The sequence below is a fragment of the Phragmites australis genome, chromosome 6, assembly GCF_958298935.1.
Source record: "Phragmites australis chromosome 6, lpPhrAust1.1, whole genome shotgun sequence".
Classification (NCBI taxonomy): Eukaryota; Viridiplantae; Streptophyta; class Magnoliopsida; order Poales; family Poaceae; genus Phragmites; species Phragmites australis.
The window spans coordinates 10,249,883-10,269,895 of NC_084926.1; the positions used below are offsets into that span (position 1 = coordinate 10,249,883).

Consider the following 20,013-nt stretch of genomic DNA (forward strand, 5'->3'; position numbering starts at 1 on the left):
GCAGTATTTTCCATGCTGCTGTCTCAGTGTTCGTCTTCTTTGACCGGAGGAGGTGGTATCCTAAGAGGAATAGTTTGATTTGTTCTCGATTGTTGTGCAAAATACCATGTAGAAGCACGAGCGTTGTAACAGTAACGCAAAGCAAAAGGACATACACGACATGGCGGCGTGTGCGCGCATCTGCACGACGCGCGCGCATGATTCGCATGGCAGCAAGCCAGTTCTGGGTGCGGCATCTCTTTCGTCAGCTGCCTCCAAACGCCAAACATGAGACAACCACCACGACCACCTTCAGCGAGCAGTGCTGGAGCATGGCCTCGCTCCAGCCACCTCGCCGTTCTTCTTGGCCAGCCACGTCCCCGCCGCGCGAGGGCTCTGCAGGTCGCTGCCCCCAACTCACGTCCCCTTGAGGCCGCCTGCACCAAGGACATCAGGCCAGGGCACAAAACTGAGGTTCTCCCAGGACATTCGTAGTTAGCAGCTCCATGTATATTTTTCTTGGAATAGAAAAGGGAGTAGTGATTGCATTAAAAACTTCGATTTTGAGGTTCACTTCAAGTTCGAACTAAATCCGACGGATGTGGATCCAAATCTTGTGTCCGAACATGACCATATGACATGCACATATGTGTATCTGTGGTCTGTAGGGCGGACATATTATTCGAAGCGGAGATGACGGTCCGTGACTGCGAGCTTGACCGGTACGGGGTTGTCAACAATGCCATGTATGCTGGTTACATCGAGAAAGGTCGGCCATTATCAGTACACAGATGAATATCTGAGTTAAACATAGACTATATATACATTTTTACGAGCTCGAATTACTGTTTTTTCCTTTTTCGTACCTTGATCGATATTAATCGATCAGCTCGAGAAGAGATGGTTGCAAGCCTTGGCATCAGAACAGGCTCGATCGCACGAACAGGCAAAGCTATGGCACTCTCCGAGCTGAACCTCAAGTACTTCGCGCCTCTTAAGGTACGCATGTCAGATGCCGATCTACTTGATTGGCTTAATCAATTTGCCATTTGTTTGTTCCGACGAGATTTGCTTTTCAGTAATGCATTGGTCAGCGATGGTACCGACACATTTCGCGTCGATCAGCTCATGAAATCTGCCGTTGTCAGCTTAGGTTGATTATTTACCGCACTTTGCTTAAAATTCAAAATTAGACAACATATAAGATCGTATTTATCAAAATAAAAAATATATTATCATATTTATAATTTTAGCGTCCGTATTTAACATCTTATTTACTAAAAACTGACTTTCGGTACACCGTAAATAAAAAAACACAGATCTAGCCATATTCGACACACAAGGTACCGAATATGGCTTGTACTGGCTGCGGGCACTTTAATGTTGTCATTTTATGTCGAGAAACTCATGTGTCGTTACAGGCCATATTTAGCATACGAGGTGCCTTCAGCACCTCAAGTGACAGATATATCTGTTTTTTAACATATGAGATGTCAAATATGAGTTACAGTGCCATATTCAACACCTTGTGTATCAAATACATCTAATTTTCGATATATGAGGTATCAAATATGGGTTACAGTGTCATATTCGACACCTTGTGTGTCGAATATGACTTTGCCTGTGTTTTTTTCACCATACGGTGTTCCGAAAATCAGTTTTTGGTAAATAAGGTATCGAATACGGATACTAAAATTATAAATACAATAATATATTATCTATTTTAACAAATACGGTCGCGTATGTTATTTAATTTCGGATTTTAGCCACCGCACTTTATGTTGCATATGCATATATATTCTCCCGCGCGGCGCCAAGATCGTTGTTAACTTATTATGGTGAGGGTTGCCCAAATAAGGGCGTGCAGATTCTCGTCGAGCACTTCATCGAGATGCTGCCGCCTGCCGGAACGCAAGGAATGCGAATGTGCAACACAATGCATGAACTGACAAAACCCTGCAATATGCTAGTTCAGTTCATGCATGGACTGGCGGATGTGACAGGGGACGATGTCTTACAAGCCAAGTCAGTTTCTTTCCGAGCCTCCACGGGAGTGCGCTTTTCGGAGCACACATCTCACGCCGTCGTCGTCATGATCATGTTCTCAGTAACTGCAGATCTCTCTCCTGTGAAATTGGAGTAGCTGACACTCCCTGTCCTCTGCTCTCCTCTACTCTCTCGTATTCACGGCTGTCTTCGATGCGAGCGTACGTCCTGTAATAACCGATCGCGACGACGACGGGCGGCACGCCGTCGTCGTCATGATCACGTTATCAGTAACTGCAAATCTCTCTCCTGTGAAATTGAGTTGCTGACACTCCCTGTCCTCGGCTCTCCTCTACTCTCTCCGTCTCTCGTACTCACGGCTGCCTTTGATGCGAGCGTACGTCCTGTAATAACCGATCGCGACGACGACGGGCGGGAGAGCTAGCGGATATGCATGCCCGAGAAGCGTGATACGAACGCACGATTCCCTCTGCATTCTGGGACCGTTCCCCTGAACTTTTCCTCTCCCTCCAGCTGGTTTTTCGTACAGCAGAGCCCGGGAGCGTATCATTTGATGAGCATAAAATTGGAAGAGGGAGCTCAACTGGCGTACGTTGCCGAGTGTGGACGGTGGTCCAATGTATGGGTAGGGTCGCTAGCGTGCCTGCCTGCCTGCCTGCCGCCGTTCCAGTGTTTAGAGTGAGACAGCGAAAGCGTGACAAGGTACGGCAATGCGCCCCCTTCGCGGCTTGCCTGTTCGTGGCCGAGGCCACCAACCATGTGACCGAGCAAAAGAGCAGGAGGCCGCAGCAGCTACTCCGTGCCCTCCCTGCTCCATCAAACGAATTAATGGGCACATCACGTTCGCTCATGAGAGAGAGAGAGAGAGAGAGAGAGAGATGCGCGCGGCTGCGAGCAATGCGTGCACGCATAGCTCAGGACCATTGTACTTCTGGCTCAGCCTACAGACCGTAGTCTACACTCTACAGTACATAGCAGTACACTTCATTCAAATTACTTCTACTTACACTAGATAGATGCTCGTCAGAATTGAGATAGCCTGCCCGTTTATTTGCGTAATCATACTATTATTATCAGCTGGCCGAGCTCACACATGCGACTTGTGTGAGCAACTTGACAAAGCAAACCATGTATGTATGGAACTTGCCCAGCACCTACGCCCGCCGGACGAAAGTAAGAACAGCGGTTGGTGTCTTGGTGATAGGTTGCTAGGTGTTAGCTCCAAGCCTCTACTAGCCCAAACAGTGCTCACCTTCGATGTCACCGTTATGGTCCAACTGCAAAGCGAGAGTTTCCAGTCCCCGCTGTGATTTCTCGACCAGGAAGCAGGAATCGGACAGCAACTATAGCGTGCACGACGCACGGTTTAGGCATTGGCTACGAATACCGCATATCCCACTCGCTAAAGTCAGTCATTCAGATCACCTACGAAAAACATCAATATTACCAGAAATTTGTTGAACTCAACCTCGCGGGAACGGAAAAATGCTCTTGCGTAAAACGAGTTTAGACGGATTTTAAATACTATCACATATGATTATTAGTATTGTCTCTATAAAAATATTTATAATATTAATTATATGAGTTATTACATACATGGCATAATAGGCTCTAAGAAGTGCGAGGAGTATAAACTCATCGCTGCTTTATATTCAGTTAGGGAGGAGAGACTAGCGGTTACGTGTGGAAAGAAAAAAGCTAGGAGAGACGAATGAATTGTGTGTGAAAAACTAAAGAGAGAATAGACTAGTGATCAAATTTAAAATATTACCTTAGTCTTTAACTACACACCGATTTAAAAAAAAATTCATTTGTATCTATCGTACAGATAAAAACGGATCTTGTAAGAAATCGTTTATAACAATATCACATATGAGTTTTTTTACATTGTCTATGTTTGTACGATAAAAATAAATAAATTTATAAAAATTGTCTGCGAGTTCAGTACACCAAACAATAATCTTATTATTATTATCTCATTACTATTACTGACGTATCTTTCTTAGGAGAGTTAAACCTATTTTATAGGTGACACGTAACCGCGTCAGTATGGGAAGAGAAATAGGCGACACGACGGCCGGGCGACTGGACGGTGACGAACGATCGGGGATCCTGATTGACAGTTGGCTCTGACGTGGCCCAAAAGCCCAAGACCCGGGTCACCATCACTGCCCGTCCAATCAGGATCCGACGGCCACCGCGGAGTAGCCGCGTCACCCCCACTCCACACCCAACCCTGCTTTATCCCGGCCCTGCCGCCCCCACCACCACGTCCCGTGCTGCCTGCCCCTACGCCGTGGCCACCCGGCGTGACCCGGGCCCGCGCGTCATCCGGTCTCCCCCACGGACGCGCCCAACCGCGCGTGCACCAACCGTTTCGCCCGCGTGATCCGCCTCGGGCTGCGCGCCCCTCCTGCTTCCCCAGAACCCCAGATACGGCAGGCAGGGCCACGGAGGAGGCGTCAGAAATGCTAATGACCGTGCGCTAATCCCCCAATGTTAGGAATAATTCCAGTATAAACACCCGGATTACAGGAGCTAATGACAGTCCAGCCATATTCCAACCACCGCCTGACCCAAAGAGTACTTGCTCAGCGCAGCCAGACGAATGACGGAAGGACCCAGAACGGGGGGTGGGCCCTACGAGATTGCCACGTGGACGCCATTGGTGGGGCGAGGCTCCAACTATCTGCCTTCAAATGTGGAGGGCGACTCCTACAAAACCGTGTGCCGTTTCCCTGTAAACACTGGCTGCCAAACATCGCTCCGTATGATGTCAGCCGTACACGAATACAATACTGGCGCGCCGTATTCGTACAAAATCGATTCGTACAGGGCTAGCGCAGGCAATGGTAAGGCGGGCCCACCGGCAGGGAGAGGAGGGACGGAACAGGAAGCGAGCAGGAGTGCCAAGTAGGCTCTGTTCATACCAGCAGTAGAAGGAGCGGTGCATGCAGGTGGTGTAGCAGGAGCTGCTGCGGAGGCAGAGGCAAAAGAGTGAAGAGGGAGGAGCAAAACAAAACGAAGCAGGAGTGTGACAAGGCATTGCTGGGGTGGCTTTCAACACTATGCAATGAAAAAGGAAGCTGCTTGCCTGCTTGCTCCTCCTCTACCTTGCCACACTCCACTGTGCTTTTGGTTTTGGTGGTCGCGTTCAATGCGTATGCCTTGCAGATTCGGTTAAGCATGGATGGACTCTGCATTCCGCTGGGCAGACGGAGAATGCAACAGCAAGCTATGGTTAAGCTATCTCTTTCCCCATCGTTTCCTTGTGCTGCTAGATTTGGATCAACAGATTAATCTATCTATATATATATCCATAGTCCAGAGCTTGAAACGGAAAACGAAATAAACAGCAACAGAGCATTCTAATCACAAATCAATGAAATGAAAAGGTAGAAGCAAGCTAACATAATAAACTACAAAAGATTGTTCTTTTTCGTATTATATGTTTTTCCTTTTTTTTCTTTTACCTTTTGGTTCCTTGGATTTATCTCCCTGATGCTTACCTCGAATCACCTCCGGCATTGGAATTAACCAAAATGATGCACTAATCTGCCTGCTCGGCTGCTTCAAGAACCTGGATTGAAGTGGGGATCTGACACGGCAGAGAGCTCCACTTCCTCGAACGGCGGCGCGACGTTCAGATCGATCATGCCAGGGTTCTTGATCGGGGACGGAGGAGCGGCGGAGGTGGAGGCGGTGGCGGCATGCGCGGCTGCGGCTGCGGCGCCGCAGACGTGGGACCTCTTGTGGCCGCCCAGAGCTTGCCCCGAGGAGAACACGCGGTAGCAGTAGGGGCACTCGCGCGGCTGCTGCTTCGCGTCCATGTACTCGTCCCCGTCATGCATCGGCAATGGCGACGGCGGCAGGGGCTGCGGGGGAGGAGGAGCCACGGGAGGCGCGCAGCACCCGCCCCTACCGCCGCGCACGTTGCTGGCGCGGTGGCCGCCGAGCGCCTGGTAGGAGCGGAACACCTTCTTGCACGCGCTGCACTGGAACTGCGTCCGCTTCTCCGCCGGCGCCGGCGCGGGAGGAGCAGGGAGCGCGTAACCGTCGTCGCTCCAGTCGTAGTAGTCACCCTCGGTGCGCGCGGCCGACGGCCAGGAGTCCCGGGAGAGCATCATGAGGGACAGCGCCACGTCCTCCTCCGGGGTGGCGGCGTCCGACAGCGAGCTCACCGGCTCGGCCTCGCCCCAGGCGGCAGCGGCGCTCGCGCGCTTGGCGCGCGGCGGGGTGGACTCGGCCTCGCTCTCGCGATCCGAAAAGCCGGCATCCGCGACGCGCAGGCTGCGCTTGGGGTTCTCCCGGAGCGCGTAGATGGAAGCAGGCTTTTTGAACCTGACGTCCTCGTCAGCGGCGGTGAAGGAGGTTGACGCGGAGGACGCCGAGGAGATCTGTTGCTTCGTGGCCGCCGCTGCGGCGGCGGCGGCGGCAGCGACGGAGTGGGAGCGCATGTGCCCGGCGAGGGCGCGGGGGCTCGCGAAGCGGCGGGAGCAGCGCTTGCATGTGTTCTTCGGCATGGCGAGAGAGCTCGGGAAGCTCGGGGAGAGCTCTCGGCAGGAGCAAAAATGGTGAGGAGAGAGCAAGAGCGAACGAGAGAGCTGCGGGGGGAGTTAGAATATAGCGGAACAGCAAACTTCTCTCTCCTATTTATTTTTTTCTTTTAGATTTTTTTCCTTTCTTCAGATTCATTTTTCCTTTTCATGTTTGACACCTTCAATCGCGCTGAGGGCTTTGTTGACGCTTGGTTCATGCAAATCGAATCTGAGATATTTTGCAGCCTTTTGACTGCTTAAATTGCTTCCTGTTTTCTAGGATGTATCTACTCCTGTTGATATGGAATTATCACAATTCACAACTAATGTCCTATATTTGCACCAAAGATGCCAGGCCATATATGTTTGATCCTCTATCAAATAATCATCAATGCTAATTGTGGTTTTGCTTGCGCTGGTTGATTCCATATTAAATGTATGCCAAATAGTGATTTTTTCTATTTTTAATTAACCGTTTGGATGCATAGTCAAATTAAGTAGACATTTATTCCTTGTGTTTTTCTATTATGTTATTGACTTCTCAAAGTAGTGAAGATATGATTTGGACCCTTGCTTTTTGTAACATTATGTTAGAATTAATTATTAAAATTTTGTTATTCTAAAAATATATTCGGATAAAAATCCACCAATATGAGGTTTTATATCACTAATATCAATAGTCGTACGGATGTTAGCTTTGAATCTATATTTCAATAAAATAAAATGTATGAGTTGGGGTAAATCTGATCCATCTCTAACGTCTACCCGAATTGATCAAACGGCTACTATATAAAGTTGGACCCCGTTCATATTTCCAAAAATACATTAAATATCCTACTGTTTGTCTTCCAAATGTTCTAAAAATATATTTAATCTACTATTATTTGCCTTCTATACCGAGATGTCCAATATTTATCTTTCATATGTTTACCATCGGGTTTTTCTAGAGGGTGCATTATCTCTCGCACTTTGCCAATCAGATTTGTCTTCCACACTTCGCCTACAACACTGATTTTCTAGAGAGGGTACATCACCGCCCACATGTCGCCTCCACCGCCGTCTACTATGAAGGTCACCTCCATTACGTTATCTTTACACCAAAGTACTATTCGAGAATTATTTTTATCCTCCACAAATTGGTCACTATCTTGATCCTCCTCATAACTTTGCTACGAATGACCAACTCTGGACGATACGGTCCCCTTCACCCTCCTGTCCAGGTACTTACAATTCTTCTCTCTGCTGAAATTACATGATCATATTTTGAATTTCGTATATGCAAATATCTCTTTTGTTATAATATATTCTTTTACTTCTTCGAATTGCTATATCCTGGATTGATTCCATGTGTGTGAAACAAGTGTGTAGTTGCTAGTGATATGAAATAGCAGAGCGTATGTTTCTACTGCCTTGTGACTATCTATACTCCTATAAAATGGATGAGCTATGGTAGATCTGTAAGATCTTCACTGTACATCTGAAAGTACATCTAGGCTCCCTACATGCGTTTTGAATAATTTATGATAAATGATTAAGAGACTAATGAGTTTAATGAGATTATGAACATATTTTAGTCCTGTTAAAGATGTTAAACGATGTTGGCGTCCCTCGAAAGAAAAAAAATGGCATGAGGGTACTCAATAGTTTTAATTGATTTTATTTTTGAATTTGAGTATAGGTATGTCACTCTATCAAAAGGGATATGTTTAGATTGTCTTGAGGATGTCTCAGTGCTTAAAGTATCCTTTTATCCAAAAGATGAGAGACACAAATTACCCCACGGACATCGGATTTTCAAAATTTCTTTATGTAACCGAAAGTTCCAAGTGCAATCTGGAAGTTCTGGGTAGTCAAAACCTCCGGATTGAGTCTAGGCTGGGGTGCTCGCTTAGGCTCTTAGTGCTTAACCCGGGAGTTTCGGGTGCCAAAACCTCCAGATTCTTTCCGAGCAGGGGTCCTCGGTTACTAAGTCTCGAGCTAACTTGGAATTTTCAGGTTAGTGCAGAAAAGCTATATAACAATCCAAGAGGGTTTGCTATGAGTGTGGCGAGGTTGCCTACTTCATCGCCGAGTGTACTAACAAGAAAAAGAATAAGGACAAGAAAGAGAAGAAGGGTAAGCCTTACAAGGACAAGGACAAGACCTACAAGATGGTCTATTCGGGTAAGGCTCATATCGGAGAGGAGTGGGACTCCAACTCTGACTCTGATTCTGATGATGAAGGGGTCACCACCATCACCATCCGCTCCACTCCACCGACAAGCTCATTTTTTAGTGACATGAGTGACAACGACGACACTCCCAAGTGTCTTGTAGCAAAAGGGCATAAGGTAAATTTTTCTTCCTAAGTTTTAGACCTTAGACGATCACAACCCAAGCTTCTAGATAACGATAGAGGTAGTAATAGTTGTTGTGAATTCTTGCTAAAAGGTCTAAGTAAAAATACCATGACTAAAATAAAAGAACTAATGGAAACAATAGAGATTCAAGAGGAGATTTTCAAGAAGTAAGATGGCTTGCTCATCCTTGAAAAGTAGAGAAACTTTGAACTCGCGAAGCTCCTTGCTAAAGAGAAGGGGAATGTTAAGGAGTTGACCAAGCAATTAAGATTGACCAATGAATATATTGCTAGTCTAGAGGGTAGTAATTCCACATTTCAAGAGAATGTAAATTTTAGATAAAACTCATAAAGCTCTTGAAGTGTAATTTGATGCCCTTAGGAATATTACTTCCTCCTCTAATGATGCAACATTGCTCTCTAATCCTTCCACTGGTCAAAGTTGCTCTTGTTGCTATATTGTTGATATCAATGCTTATGCCACTAATGCTCAATCTTTGCAAGCATTACAAAAGGAAAAAAAGAGGCTAAATATCTTAGTCAAGTATGTGTGTATGAAGACATACAAATCCAAGGATGCCCTATGCAAGACCATGGAGGTAAAGCACAAGTAAAAGAGATAACTTGGATTTGATATGTATACAAGCAAGCCAAATGAGCGTGTGGTGGTAAATAGCAATGAGTGCCTCAAATTCATCAAAAGAGTCAAGAAAGTTGATTCCACTATACAAGCCAAGAAACCCATAGGCCATGCACCATAAGCTACATTTTATGCCTCTTATGTTTTGAAGAGGAACCATCTTGGTAAAGTGGTTGCTATATGTGTTGGTGCTCGCATAAAGGACCATGTTGTGAAAAAGAATATGTTGGTGTCAAAAGTTCTTGTGACTAACATGAAAGGACCCAAATCCACCATCTGTGAGACTAAATCTTCGACTTGCATAGGGAGGTGGAGAATATGCCAAGTTCTCATGTAATACAACTCGAGGATCCTATTGTATCCAGCAATCCATAGTGCCCCTGCCCATGCCATAATAGGGACGCTCCTCCTCCACCTCATCCTCCTCTTTCGTCAGCGTAATATGGTGTGGAGCATATTGGGACTTAGGAGCCTCATCGCATTTTACTCTAAGTCAATACGAATAGAACCACTGTCATGACGATGTTGTTAGGTGTAGGAAACATGCCCTTAGGTTGATTGCCTAAATTACATAAGGGCATGTATGTGATTTTGGTGATTAATGACAACATAGTCAATAAGACTAATATGTTTGTCAAGTATATGCTTTAGTAGGTCTCATGGATGCAACAAAAGAGAAGTCACCGAAGCCGGAACAAAGAAAGGAATGAATTGGACTTGTTCCATGAATTTTTATGTGATAAAATGGGTTGTATTTCTGTATAATTTTTTAGAGTTCTTCACAAGCTTTCAATAGAGCTCAAGATCATCAAAATCAGAGTTCGGAGCGAAAAGTTATGCCCAAAATACAAAACGCAGTTGTGCGGAAATTTGCCTCACCGGATTATCCGGTGCTCACAATGAATTTTGATGTGATCAAATGGGATGGATTTTTGTATAATCTTGTAGATCTATTCACAAGCTTTCAATAGAGCCCAAGATCATCAAAATCGGAGTTCGGAGCGAAAAGTTATGCCCAAAATACAGTTGTGCTGAAATTTGCCTCACAGGATAATCCGGTGCTCAAAATCAACATAACTCCGGTGCTTCAGAGGAATATCCGGTGCTCAAATCAACATAACTCCGATGCTCAAATCAACATAAGTCCGGTGCCTCACAGGATAATCCGGTGCTCACAAAATGAACTCACCGGACTAATTTTTGCAGAGAGCTCCAAAATAAACTTATGGGCATAGGATAATCCGGTGCTTTTGTCCGGTGTTAACTAACTCATCACAGGATAATCCGGTGCTCACAGTTGAGTTTGAGTGGGTTCCAACGGCTAGTTTCTCTGATGTACTCACAGGATAATCCGGTGCTTGTACTACTATCATCACAGGATTATCCGGTGCTCACAATTTTCTGAGCCGTTGGGGCAACGGCTAGTTGGTGGGTTTGAGGCTATAAATACTCTTCCACTCAGTCATTTGAAGGGGCTGGAGTCCAGAGAAGTTTATGTACACTTGAGAAGACATCCAAGCCACCAAAGTGCTTAAGTGATCAAATCCAAGGCGATTAAGCACACCATTAGAGAGTGATTAGTGCTTGTAGGCCTAGAGAGAGTGTAGCTAGTTGATAGCTGCATAGAGAGTGGATCAAGGAGTGATCCTAACTTGTACCAAGTGGTACGCCGGCACCTTGGAGTCTTGGTGACTCGCCGGTAAGCTTGTTGACCCTCCGACTTGGTGTGGAGAGGCGGCAAGGTATTTGTGCGGGGACGCGGAGACCCTTGCCTTTGTGGCTCAAGCTCCGAAGTGATCACGGCGGCGAGGAACCGGAAGAGAGGCTAGTGGTGAGACCTTGCCTTGGTGGTTTGGTGGCTCATCCGGGTAGATGCCTTGTCTTTGTGACTTGGTGGCTCAAAGGCCGTGATCGGGTGCCGACCGGGAGCATATCCTTTCTGGAGCTCCAACGTGGACTAGGGGTGGCTTTCATGCCATCGAAACCACGGGATAAAAATCCTTGTGCCGAGTTTGTTCTCTCTACCCTCTTTACACTTCCGCATTTACATTCTTGCAATTTACCTTACTAGATAGGTTGCAAGTTTCCTTAATCGGTAAAGTAGACACGCTAGATAAACCTAGAGCACATTTAGATAGAAATTGATATAGGTTTATCTTGTGTTATTTTTTGAGCCAGTTTAGTTCTAAGTGTCATAATTCACCCCCCTCTTAGGACGTTACCGATCCTTATATTAGGTGAAATTCCGGTACACGACTAGGTGTATCATAAACGCCATTGTGCCTTAGGTCAACTTGTTTATCATAATTGTTATGGAATACTCATGGTATGACTCCATGGTCCAAAGAGCATCACAAAACAAAAACACGATACATGCAAGATATTATGACACTAGCAATAACATAGTAGCATAAACATAGTACCATTACAATGACAATAACATAGTACCATGACTCCAACAATAACATAGTACCATGACACTAACAATAACATAGTAGCCTAAAAGTTACATCCCCTATCGGGGACAACATCCCTAGTATCACCCACCTTCAGGACCATGCACCTCTACGCTCTCACGTGATGTGCTGAGTACATCAACGGGTGCGGTGGAACAATCATCTGCGCAGGTCGTACAACGGACGATGGAGTGGTGTAGTCGTCCTGGGTGACTTGTGTCCCCGTAAATGGTGCTCCAGGTTGCTACGACGCACCGAGCTCATCCCACTGACCAAAAATGTAGGCGTGCTCAGGGATCTGAGTATTGTCCCTGATGAGGATCTCCATGTAGCTACCCTGCTCCTCTACATCTCTGAGATCATCGATCTCTACACATGGAAGAACGAAGAAAACATGTTGGCACCGATAAAGCGTGAGATACATAACTATTGGTTATTCATGAAGCTAGTGTTGTACCTGAGGTAGTGATGTAAGAATACGAAGAACTCAAGTCGACCCGATGCTGGTGTAGAAGTGGTCACAAGTGCCAGAGAAAGAGTGGGCCACCGTAGCAGGGGTCAGCAAACGGTGGTTGCGGTGGGGCGGTGAACATGGCGAAGGGCATGGTGGGAGAGGAGTCAGCAATCATGGTCCCACCAAAACATTCGAGAATGACCTACATCTCAATGACCTGATCACCTTATGCACCTGCCTATAGATTCAGTCAAACACCGCGCTCAACTCGCCCCTAGGAATGTCAAGGTCACTGTCCAACTACTCCCAGATTGTCCGTGCCTCGACCCCAACCAGGTATACTATGTCCATCTACCAACAAAAGTTTATTTTGATTGGCCAATTTTTTTTGTATCTAGAATTGTAGCAAATGACTAGTTGCGTACAATGCTATGTACCACAAACGAACGTGACTAGTCCCTATGCACCAGGTATCTTGAACATGTTCATGAGGTTCTTCGTCAGCCTCAAGATCATCCCTCTCCATCTGTTCAATTAGAGAAGAGATTCGTTCCCCCTCGTTTGCCTCACCGGTGGGTTTAATCGGATCATCTGATGACTTTGCAGCATCCAGTTCCCCATCCTCATTACCCTCCTCCTTATCACACTCTTCCTCATAACCCTCCTCCTCCTCTGCATACCCCCGATCTTGTATTTCCTTAACTCTCTCTTATTCTTCCATTGCACAAACAATATAGGTGGCCAATCTCTTTCCACTACATCCTAGAGGTACATCCGCCATAATTGATTTTCTTGAGTAGGTACACCTCCCAGTACACACCATCTCTCCTACGACTACCCATTATGCCAATATTCATCAGTTGAATCTCGGAGTCTAGTTCAACCCCTGCATCAACCAATCGTACAAATATCTGGCACTCTTCTGCATAGGTTTGGAAATACCCTAGTCCATTGACTCAAAGACTGACAATAAAGCTTGCAAATAGCGACGATTTAGCGGTGATATGAGGCTATAGCGTCAAAATAATGGCTGGCGCCAAAAGAATGCAAAAATATTGCAATTCATGCTTTTTGCCGATTTATCGCCGATTGTAAAGATATATCATCTTGGTGCCAAGACCGATATATGTGAAGTTGTGTTTGGATCAGGTTCAATTCAAGGCTACTTGAAAACAAAGAAGACAAAAATAGAGCCTTGAAAACAAAGAAGACAAAAATAGAGACCCCGTTGAGATCAATATGTGGAAATTATCAAGGATATAAACAATAAATGGGTTTACAAGCAACAAGGAAGAGGAACACAACAACAAGAACCTGATCAAGGGGCTGAACTAGCACATGTGGCACCTACTACACGTCCAACAAGGAAAAGAAGGGTAGGGGGAACATGTAATATTGTATCTTCCAGTTTCAGCCAAGCAAAGAGAAGAAAGAAACAGTTAGAATTGCAATCATCATCCTCATCTTCTGCCGAGTTCCAAGGATAGAAATGAAGATATTGAGATGGAGTTGTCAAGGAGCTCATCCCCTGAATCAGGAGGTGGTGAATCAAATATTTGATATTTGTGGGACATGAATTGTAACTTATATACTTAATTATTTAGTGTTTGATATCTACCTTGTTTGTGAGACTTTGAGTTGATGCTTGTTATCTTGGTGAAGTTGAACTTAAAAGACTAATAGACCATATTTGTCTACTTTTATTGATAATATTTCTTTTGCTACTATATATCTCATACTTTATTAATGTGCTTTTGTGTGATGATTATTAAATCTGACTATAGAAAATTATGGTAAAATAGGTAAATATTCATAATATGTTTTAATATTTATCGGCTGATATATCACGCTATAACGCTAAACGCTAAGTGGGGCCCCTACCGTTAAGTATCGCTATATGCTATTTGCAAGCTTGTCGACATTACTACCTATTTTGAACTATAAAATATTTTATTGCCCCTATACAAAATCCTAAGCTGCCACTAATCTGACATTCCTGCCAACCATCAACATAAAACCCTACTATTATTCCGACAAAATAAAAAAAAAACATATGTAAACTGACATCTACAATATTGCAACATTGATTAAAACATACTCCAACAGTTAATCTACATTGCAAATAAAAAAATCCCTAGGTCGCTACGTGTAAAACCTCTAAATCCTACATCTATTACATAAGTTCTATCTAAACTGTCTAAATCATACATTTAATACCTAACATATGTCTAAATATTACATCTAATTACTAAAATATGCATACAAACTAGATCTAATTGCTAAACTATGTCTAACCCTACTTCTAAACCTAGATCTACATTCTAACTTACATTTAAACTCTATATCTAACTTCTAACCTATACCAAAATCTAGCACTAATGACTATCCTATCATGTTTGTAAAAAAACGGAGTAAAATATATACTTTTCTTCTCCGACAGGGTTCACCTCCTATTTTTCCTCCCTCCCCTCTCCACTCCTCTCCTCGCTCTCTCTCACTCTCTCATCTAGGCGTTGGCGCAAATGAGCTGCTAATGTCGACCGGGTGCAGGGGGCGACTACATTATATAGCTGTAAGGTCTTGCACGAATAGGGGACGATACCTTTTAGGTGGAGCCGTCGAGACACGTTACGAGGAAGATCTTGCACGTTCACTATGTGAGAGCAAGATCTTATCCAATGAATAGACAACATAATAACTTGGGCCGCTAGATCACCATCCTTATTAAATTTGAGCTAGTCCAACTATAGTGCTCACAAGTTGTCCTCTATTCAACGGACAACTCATTATTCTTACTTATAGAACAAGCGACAATAACCTAGTGTTATAAAAATTTTAAACATGCATGTAATTTTACAAATATTAAGAAAATATTAAAAAAAATCCTCATAACTCGGTCTAGGACCGTAATTGTCCGACGCCCAACGCATGCCTCGCTCATAAGCCACACACACGTGCGAATCCAGTGCACACGCTGTTGTTACCTTAGTCACCATGGCATCATGGAGGGCACGCGTATATATATGTACTCTAAAATTCGGTGGGCAATGGTAGGGAGTCCGAGTCTCGAGGAACATGTTGGATTCGTGCACACACGCACACGTAATCAGCTGGACACTTGCAAGTATTTTTTTTTTGTTTTCAAGGCATTCAACATAGTTTAGACTAAAAGGGAATTCACTATTCTTTTTTTGTTGGATCATAGTCACCCTTCAAGAATATGTTTTTAATAATATTATTTTATTGGGAATTTGTAAAAATAATAGTTAAATTTACAAAATTAAAAAATTGGTACCAGTCGGCACGTGAAGTACCGACTAGGGACCTATCGGCACTCCACGTACCGACATCTTACATGGTAGTGAGACGGAGGACTTATCAGCAACCGGAGTATCGACAGGTCATGGGCCTGATGAACGGGGGTGCCACATAGGCTTTTGGTGGACCGAGAAGACCTATCTGCACTTCGAGTGCCGATAGATGTCACGTCATAGCTTGTCGGCACAACGAGTGCTGACAGCTGCCAGCTCAGACCTATCGATACACGGAGTTTCAGGCCTATAATTTCTATACGGTCACCTATCGGTTCGTCTTCTTCCCTGAGCATTCAGCGTTTGCGAGAGAGAAAGTGGTGGTGCGGGGAGGAGAGAGAGCAGCAACGTTGTACGGCTACGTTCACTGGTATTTTTTTGTTTTTTATATTATATTAGAATATAAATAGTAGTAGGTAGAGTAGAGATAAATCCGGGTAAAATAAAATAAGGTTAGAGACATAGTTGTATAGAATAATAGATAGAAAATTTAGAGTAAGATTTGCGTGGTATATTTAGAATTGGATATTTAGAGTGTTTAGAAATTTTAGTGTAGGATTTGTGCAGTATATTTAGAATATGATATTTAGAGTGTTTAGAAATTTTAGACTAGGATTTCTACGGTATAGATAGAAAATTTAGAGTAGAATTTCCATGATATTGATAGAATGTTTAGAAAGTTTAGAGTCGAATGTTAAGAATATTTAGACTAGAATTTGTATGTAGAATATGTAGGAATTTTGTAGTAGACTATTTAGAATTTTGCGGTATATGTAGAATAGGAACTAGTGTAGGCCTAATATTTATGAAATTTTGGTATATGCGAATATGAATTTTGATGACTTGAGGTATATTTTGAGTAGAAATATTTGATACATTTAAGATAGGCAAGATTTGGTACAATGAAAATTAGGTTTATTTATTTAAAGAGTTGGTAGAAATTTGGTAGTGTTTGATAAAACATTTTTAGGCATATTATTGATTAGGTTTAGCTTATTATTAATTTATAGGTTTGGTTAGATTTGGTAATTTTATGCAGCATTGATTCTAGAATGTGACGTCAATGTTCATCGATATATTATTAATTCATAGGTTTGGTTAGATTAGGAAATGTATATACAAAATTTAGGATTAGAGACATAGACTTATAGTAGAGAAAATATGGAATATGTAAAGTAGAAAAGTTGCAATGGAGTATGTTAAAAAATTTGAAATTAGTGGATAATTTGTAGAGTAGGAATAATTTTGATATGATACAGTAGAATATAAAGGAAATATATTACTTAGAATGTATTATGTAATAATACTTCATTTTGATTTAGTAGAGATCTAGGATTACAATATTTATGGGAATTTAGAAAATTGGAGGAGAATGTTTGCAATAGGTATTAGATGTTGTGAAAATTCTAGGTATAGCGGATACTATATAGGAACATGCGGTATATTTAAAATTGGTTTTGTCAGTTGCAATATTTAGATGACCAGACACAAGATTTTTTAGTGTTTTATAGTGATTCTAGTATAATTTGTAAGGTAATTAGAATAAATTTAGCTAACGAAATATTGGTATTATATGTTCAATCAGGGATGTCGACTGTAGTGGGTTTCAGGGTTTACAGCCCTGGATATATCATGCATTGTGACAGTTGGTGGATTTGAGTAACTTCCAGTATATGGACACAGAATTGAATAATCCGGGAGAGATGCGGCAGACCCAATTGATATGTTAGATGTATAATCTGCTACAACTTAGTCTGGCACATCAGCGACTAACGGTGAAGATTCTGATTCCTAGACGTTGCAAAACTAGGTGGCAATAGGAGATTTGGGAGCTTACATGTTCGAATCAATGCAAGCAATTTGTGTCACTGGGGTTGAGACAGAGTTTTTCCCACTACATCCTTGTAGAAGCGAGCGATCTTGGTTCGACAGAAGCTGAGCCTAGCACCATTGAAGCTGTTGGTGAAAATGTTTTCGATGAGGAGGTATAGGAGAGTGTGGTTTCGGAGGTTCCCCTACGAACTAGTGCACCGATTGAAGTACAAACAGCAAGAGAAGAACGTAACGATGGGGAAGATAATTAGGCCATGATGCTTGCTGATTAGGAGGAGTGGGACGAGGCACTTGTGGACTAGATGGAGGCAGATGATGACGAGTTCCGCACCTTTGTGTACTCAGTTACTGAAATTCTGTAGGAATGGTCGAATTTTACATTGGAGAAGTTGATGGTGAACAATAGACACGAGTCGTCATGGCAGTATGATTCTATCGTGGTGACCAAAGGTCAGATCTTTCATGACAAGGTTCATCTGTAGCATGCAGCAAAGGGATGATATTTCTCGAAGAAGAGAGAGTTCAAAGTGGTTATTTCCAATCCTCGGATATACGATGTGAAATGTTCAGCTGAAGGTTGCACGTGGCGAGTCCATGGCTTCTTGTTGAGGTGTGAGACTCTATGGGTAACGTCCATTGTTGAGCCGCATACTTGCAACTTGAGCCGACCTCTGTGCACACAAAAGAACATGACCGCTAATTTTAGTGCAAAGTAAATGTACCCAGAGATTGTAGAGAAGAGTAGTATGTCCTTGTTTAGAATCATGCATACTATCGATAATAGATTTGTGTATGACAATTTGTATGACTGGCATGAAGAGCAAAACATAAGGTGTTAGAGAAAAGGTTTTGCACATATAAAGACTCCTACCACACTATCTTCATTGCTAGAGGCTATTCAACGAAGGAACCTACATTCATAATCATGATTTTGTCAATCAGGATGTAGATTGAGTCGCTCAATGGGTGTTCTGATCGTTTGACTCTATGATTGAGGCATTCTGACATTTCAGGCCAATGATGTGCATGGACAAGACATTCCTCACAGGCAAATACAAGGGGTAGATACTCACAGCTATCGGGGTAGATGGTGAGAACTAGGTTGTACATTTGTCTTTTGCATTCGTCAAACACGAGTCTATGTATAGTTGGTTGTAGTTCCTGTAGTGGGTTAAGAGAGGTGTTGTTGGTAATAGGCCAAACGTTTGTGTCCTCCACGATGGCATGCAGTTTTGTTGAACGCTATCAACACACTGTAGAGTGGTGCAAGCGAGGTCTTGCCGTGGCCAGATTTGCATAGCCGTTAGTGCATGCTATCTTTAAGCAAACTTCTACAAACAATATAGGAGTAAGAGATTGATGGATATTTTTAAGAAGTTATGCAAACAAAATAAAGGATGAAGTTTGATGCTATGTGGGAAGAGCTAGATAGACTAACTAATGGGTGCATGGATGAAGTTTTGAAGAAGCCAGTTGTATCAAGGGAGTACGAGCCCAAGGGCTTAGAGCCTTTACCACTTGAGTTGCATAGTGTGACCAGGAGGATGTAGGGTGGAAGATGGGTTAAGTGTTTCTCTAACTGAGTCAATCAGGAATCATTGGAGAAATAGTTACTTATTGCAGACAGGGATGGTTCACGTTATGGAATTATGACAACTAACCTCGCTGAGGTTTACAATTGGGTAATGAAGGGGAATAAGTCACTGCCGTTGGTCGCATTTGTGGAGAGAGTCATTTTTGGAATGCAACGGCATCTCCAAGAGCGTTATGGCAAGGCCGCACTACATATGGGCAACCAGCAAATGGTGTACACGGAGAAGATAACATCTTACATGGAAGATAAGAGCGGAAAGTGCCAGTCCCATGGAATTCATGTTGTTGGTAACCGTCAGTACGTGTTTGAGGTGATGTTGCATGACAAGGGTGGAATGGGTATCAGAAGGCAAGACATTACACTAGAATGCAGGTTGTAGCTAGCGTACAATAAGTGCAAGTGCACATGCAACAAGCCATCACTGATGCATTTGCCTTGCTCTCATGTGCTAGCTTGTTGTGCGAAGGGCAACACAGACTCAGAGTATTTTGTGTCATTATATTACCACAAGGAAGCCGTAGACAGGACTTGGGCCGACAAGTTGCTTAGGTGGTGGGTGGTAAAGGACTTTACGAATCCACTTGAAAATGGTTCGTCTTGGATTCCAGATCCAAACAGCAAAGTCGACACAAAGGGACGACACAAGACTTGGCGTATCAAGAACGATATGGACGATGCTGAGGGTGCATGAGCCTGCAAGGAGTGCCTGGTATGCAGAGGTCCACATTCGAGGGGGTTGTGCAATCAGTATCCGGTGGACACTCTGGCATCAGGTGAGCAGGTTAGGTGTGTTCCAGTCCGCAAACCAAAGAAGAAGAAAAACTCTTTGAACGAGACTCGTATTTGAAGCACGACATTGTATT

The 20,013-nt window shown here is 43.6% G+C and overlaps 1 protein-coding gene across 1 annotated transcript; it reads right to left on the bottom strand.

The window, feature by feature from the left end:
* Positions 1-5,335: 5,335 nt before the first annotated feature.
* Positions 5,336-6,584, bottom strand: LOC133920438 (zinc finger protein ZAT1-like). The gene has a single exon (XM_062365057.1). It carries the CDS (start codon positions 6,507-6,509, stop codon positions 5,559-5,561), a length of 951 nt encoding a protein of 316 aa, XP_062221041.1. The 5' UTR covers positions 6,510-6,584; the 3' UTR covers positions 5,336-5,558.
* Between the last annotated feature and the right edge of the window lie 13,429 nt (positions 6,585-20,013).

Bases quoted from the DNA above. Each gene is read 5' to 3' on its own strand.
- LOC133920438 (XM_062365057.1), bottom strand. From the start codon at position 6,509: ATGCCGAAGAACACATGCAAGCGCTGCTCCCGCCGCTTCGCGAGCCCC.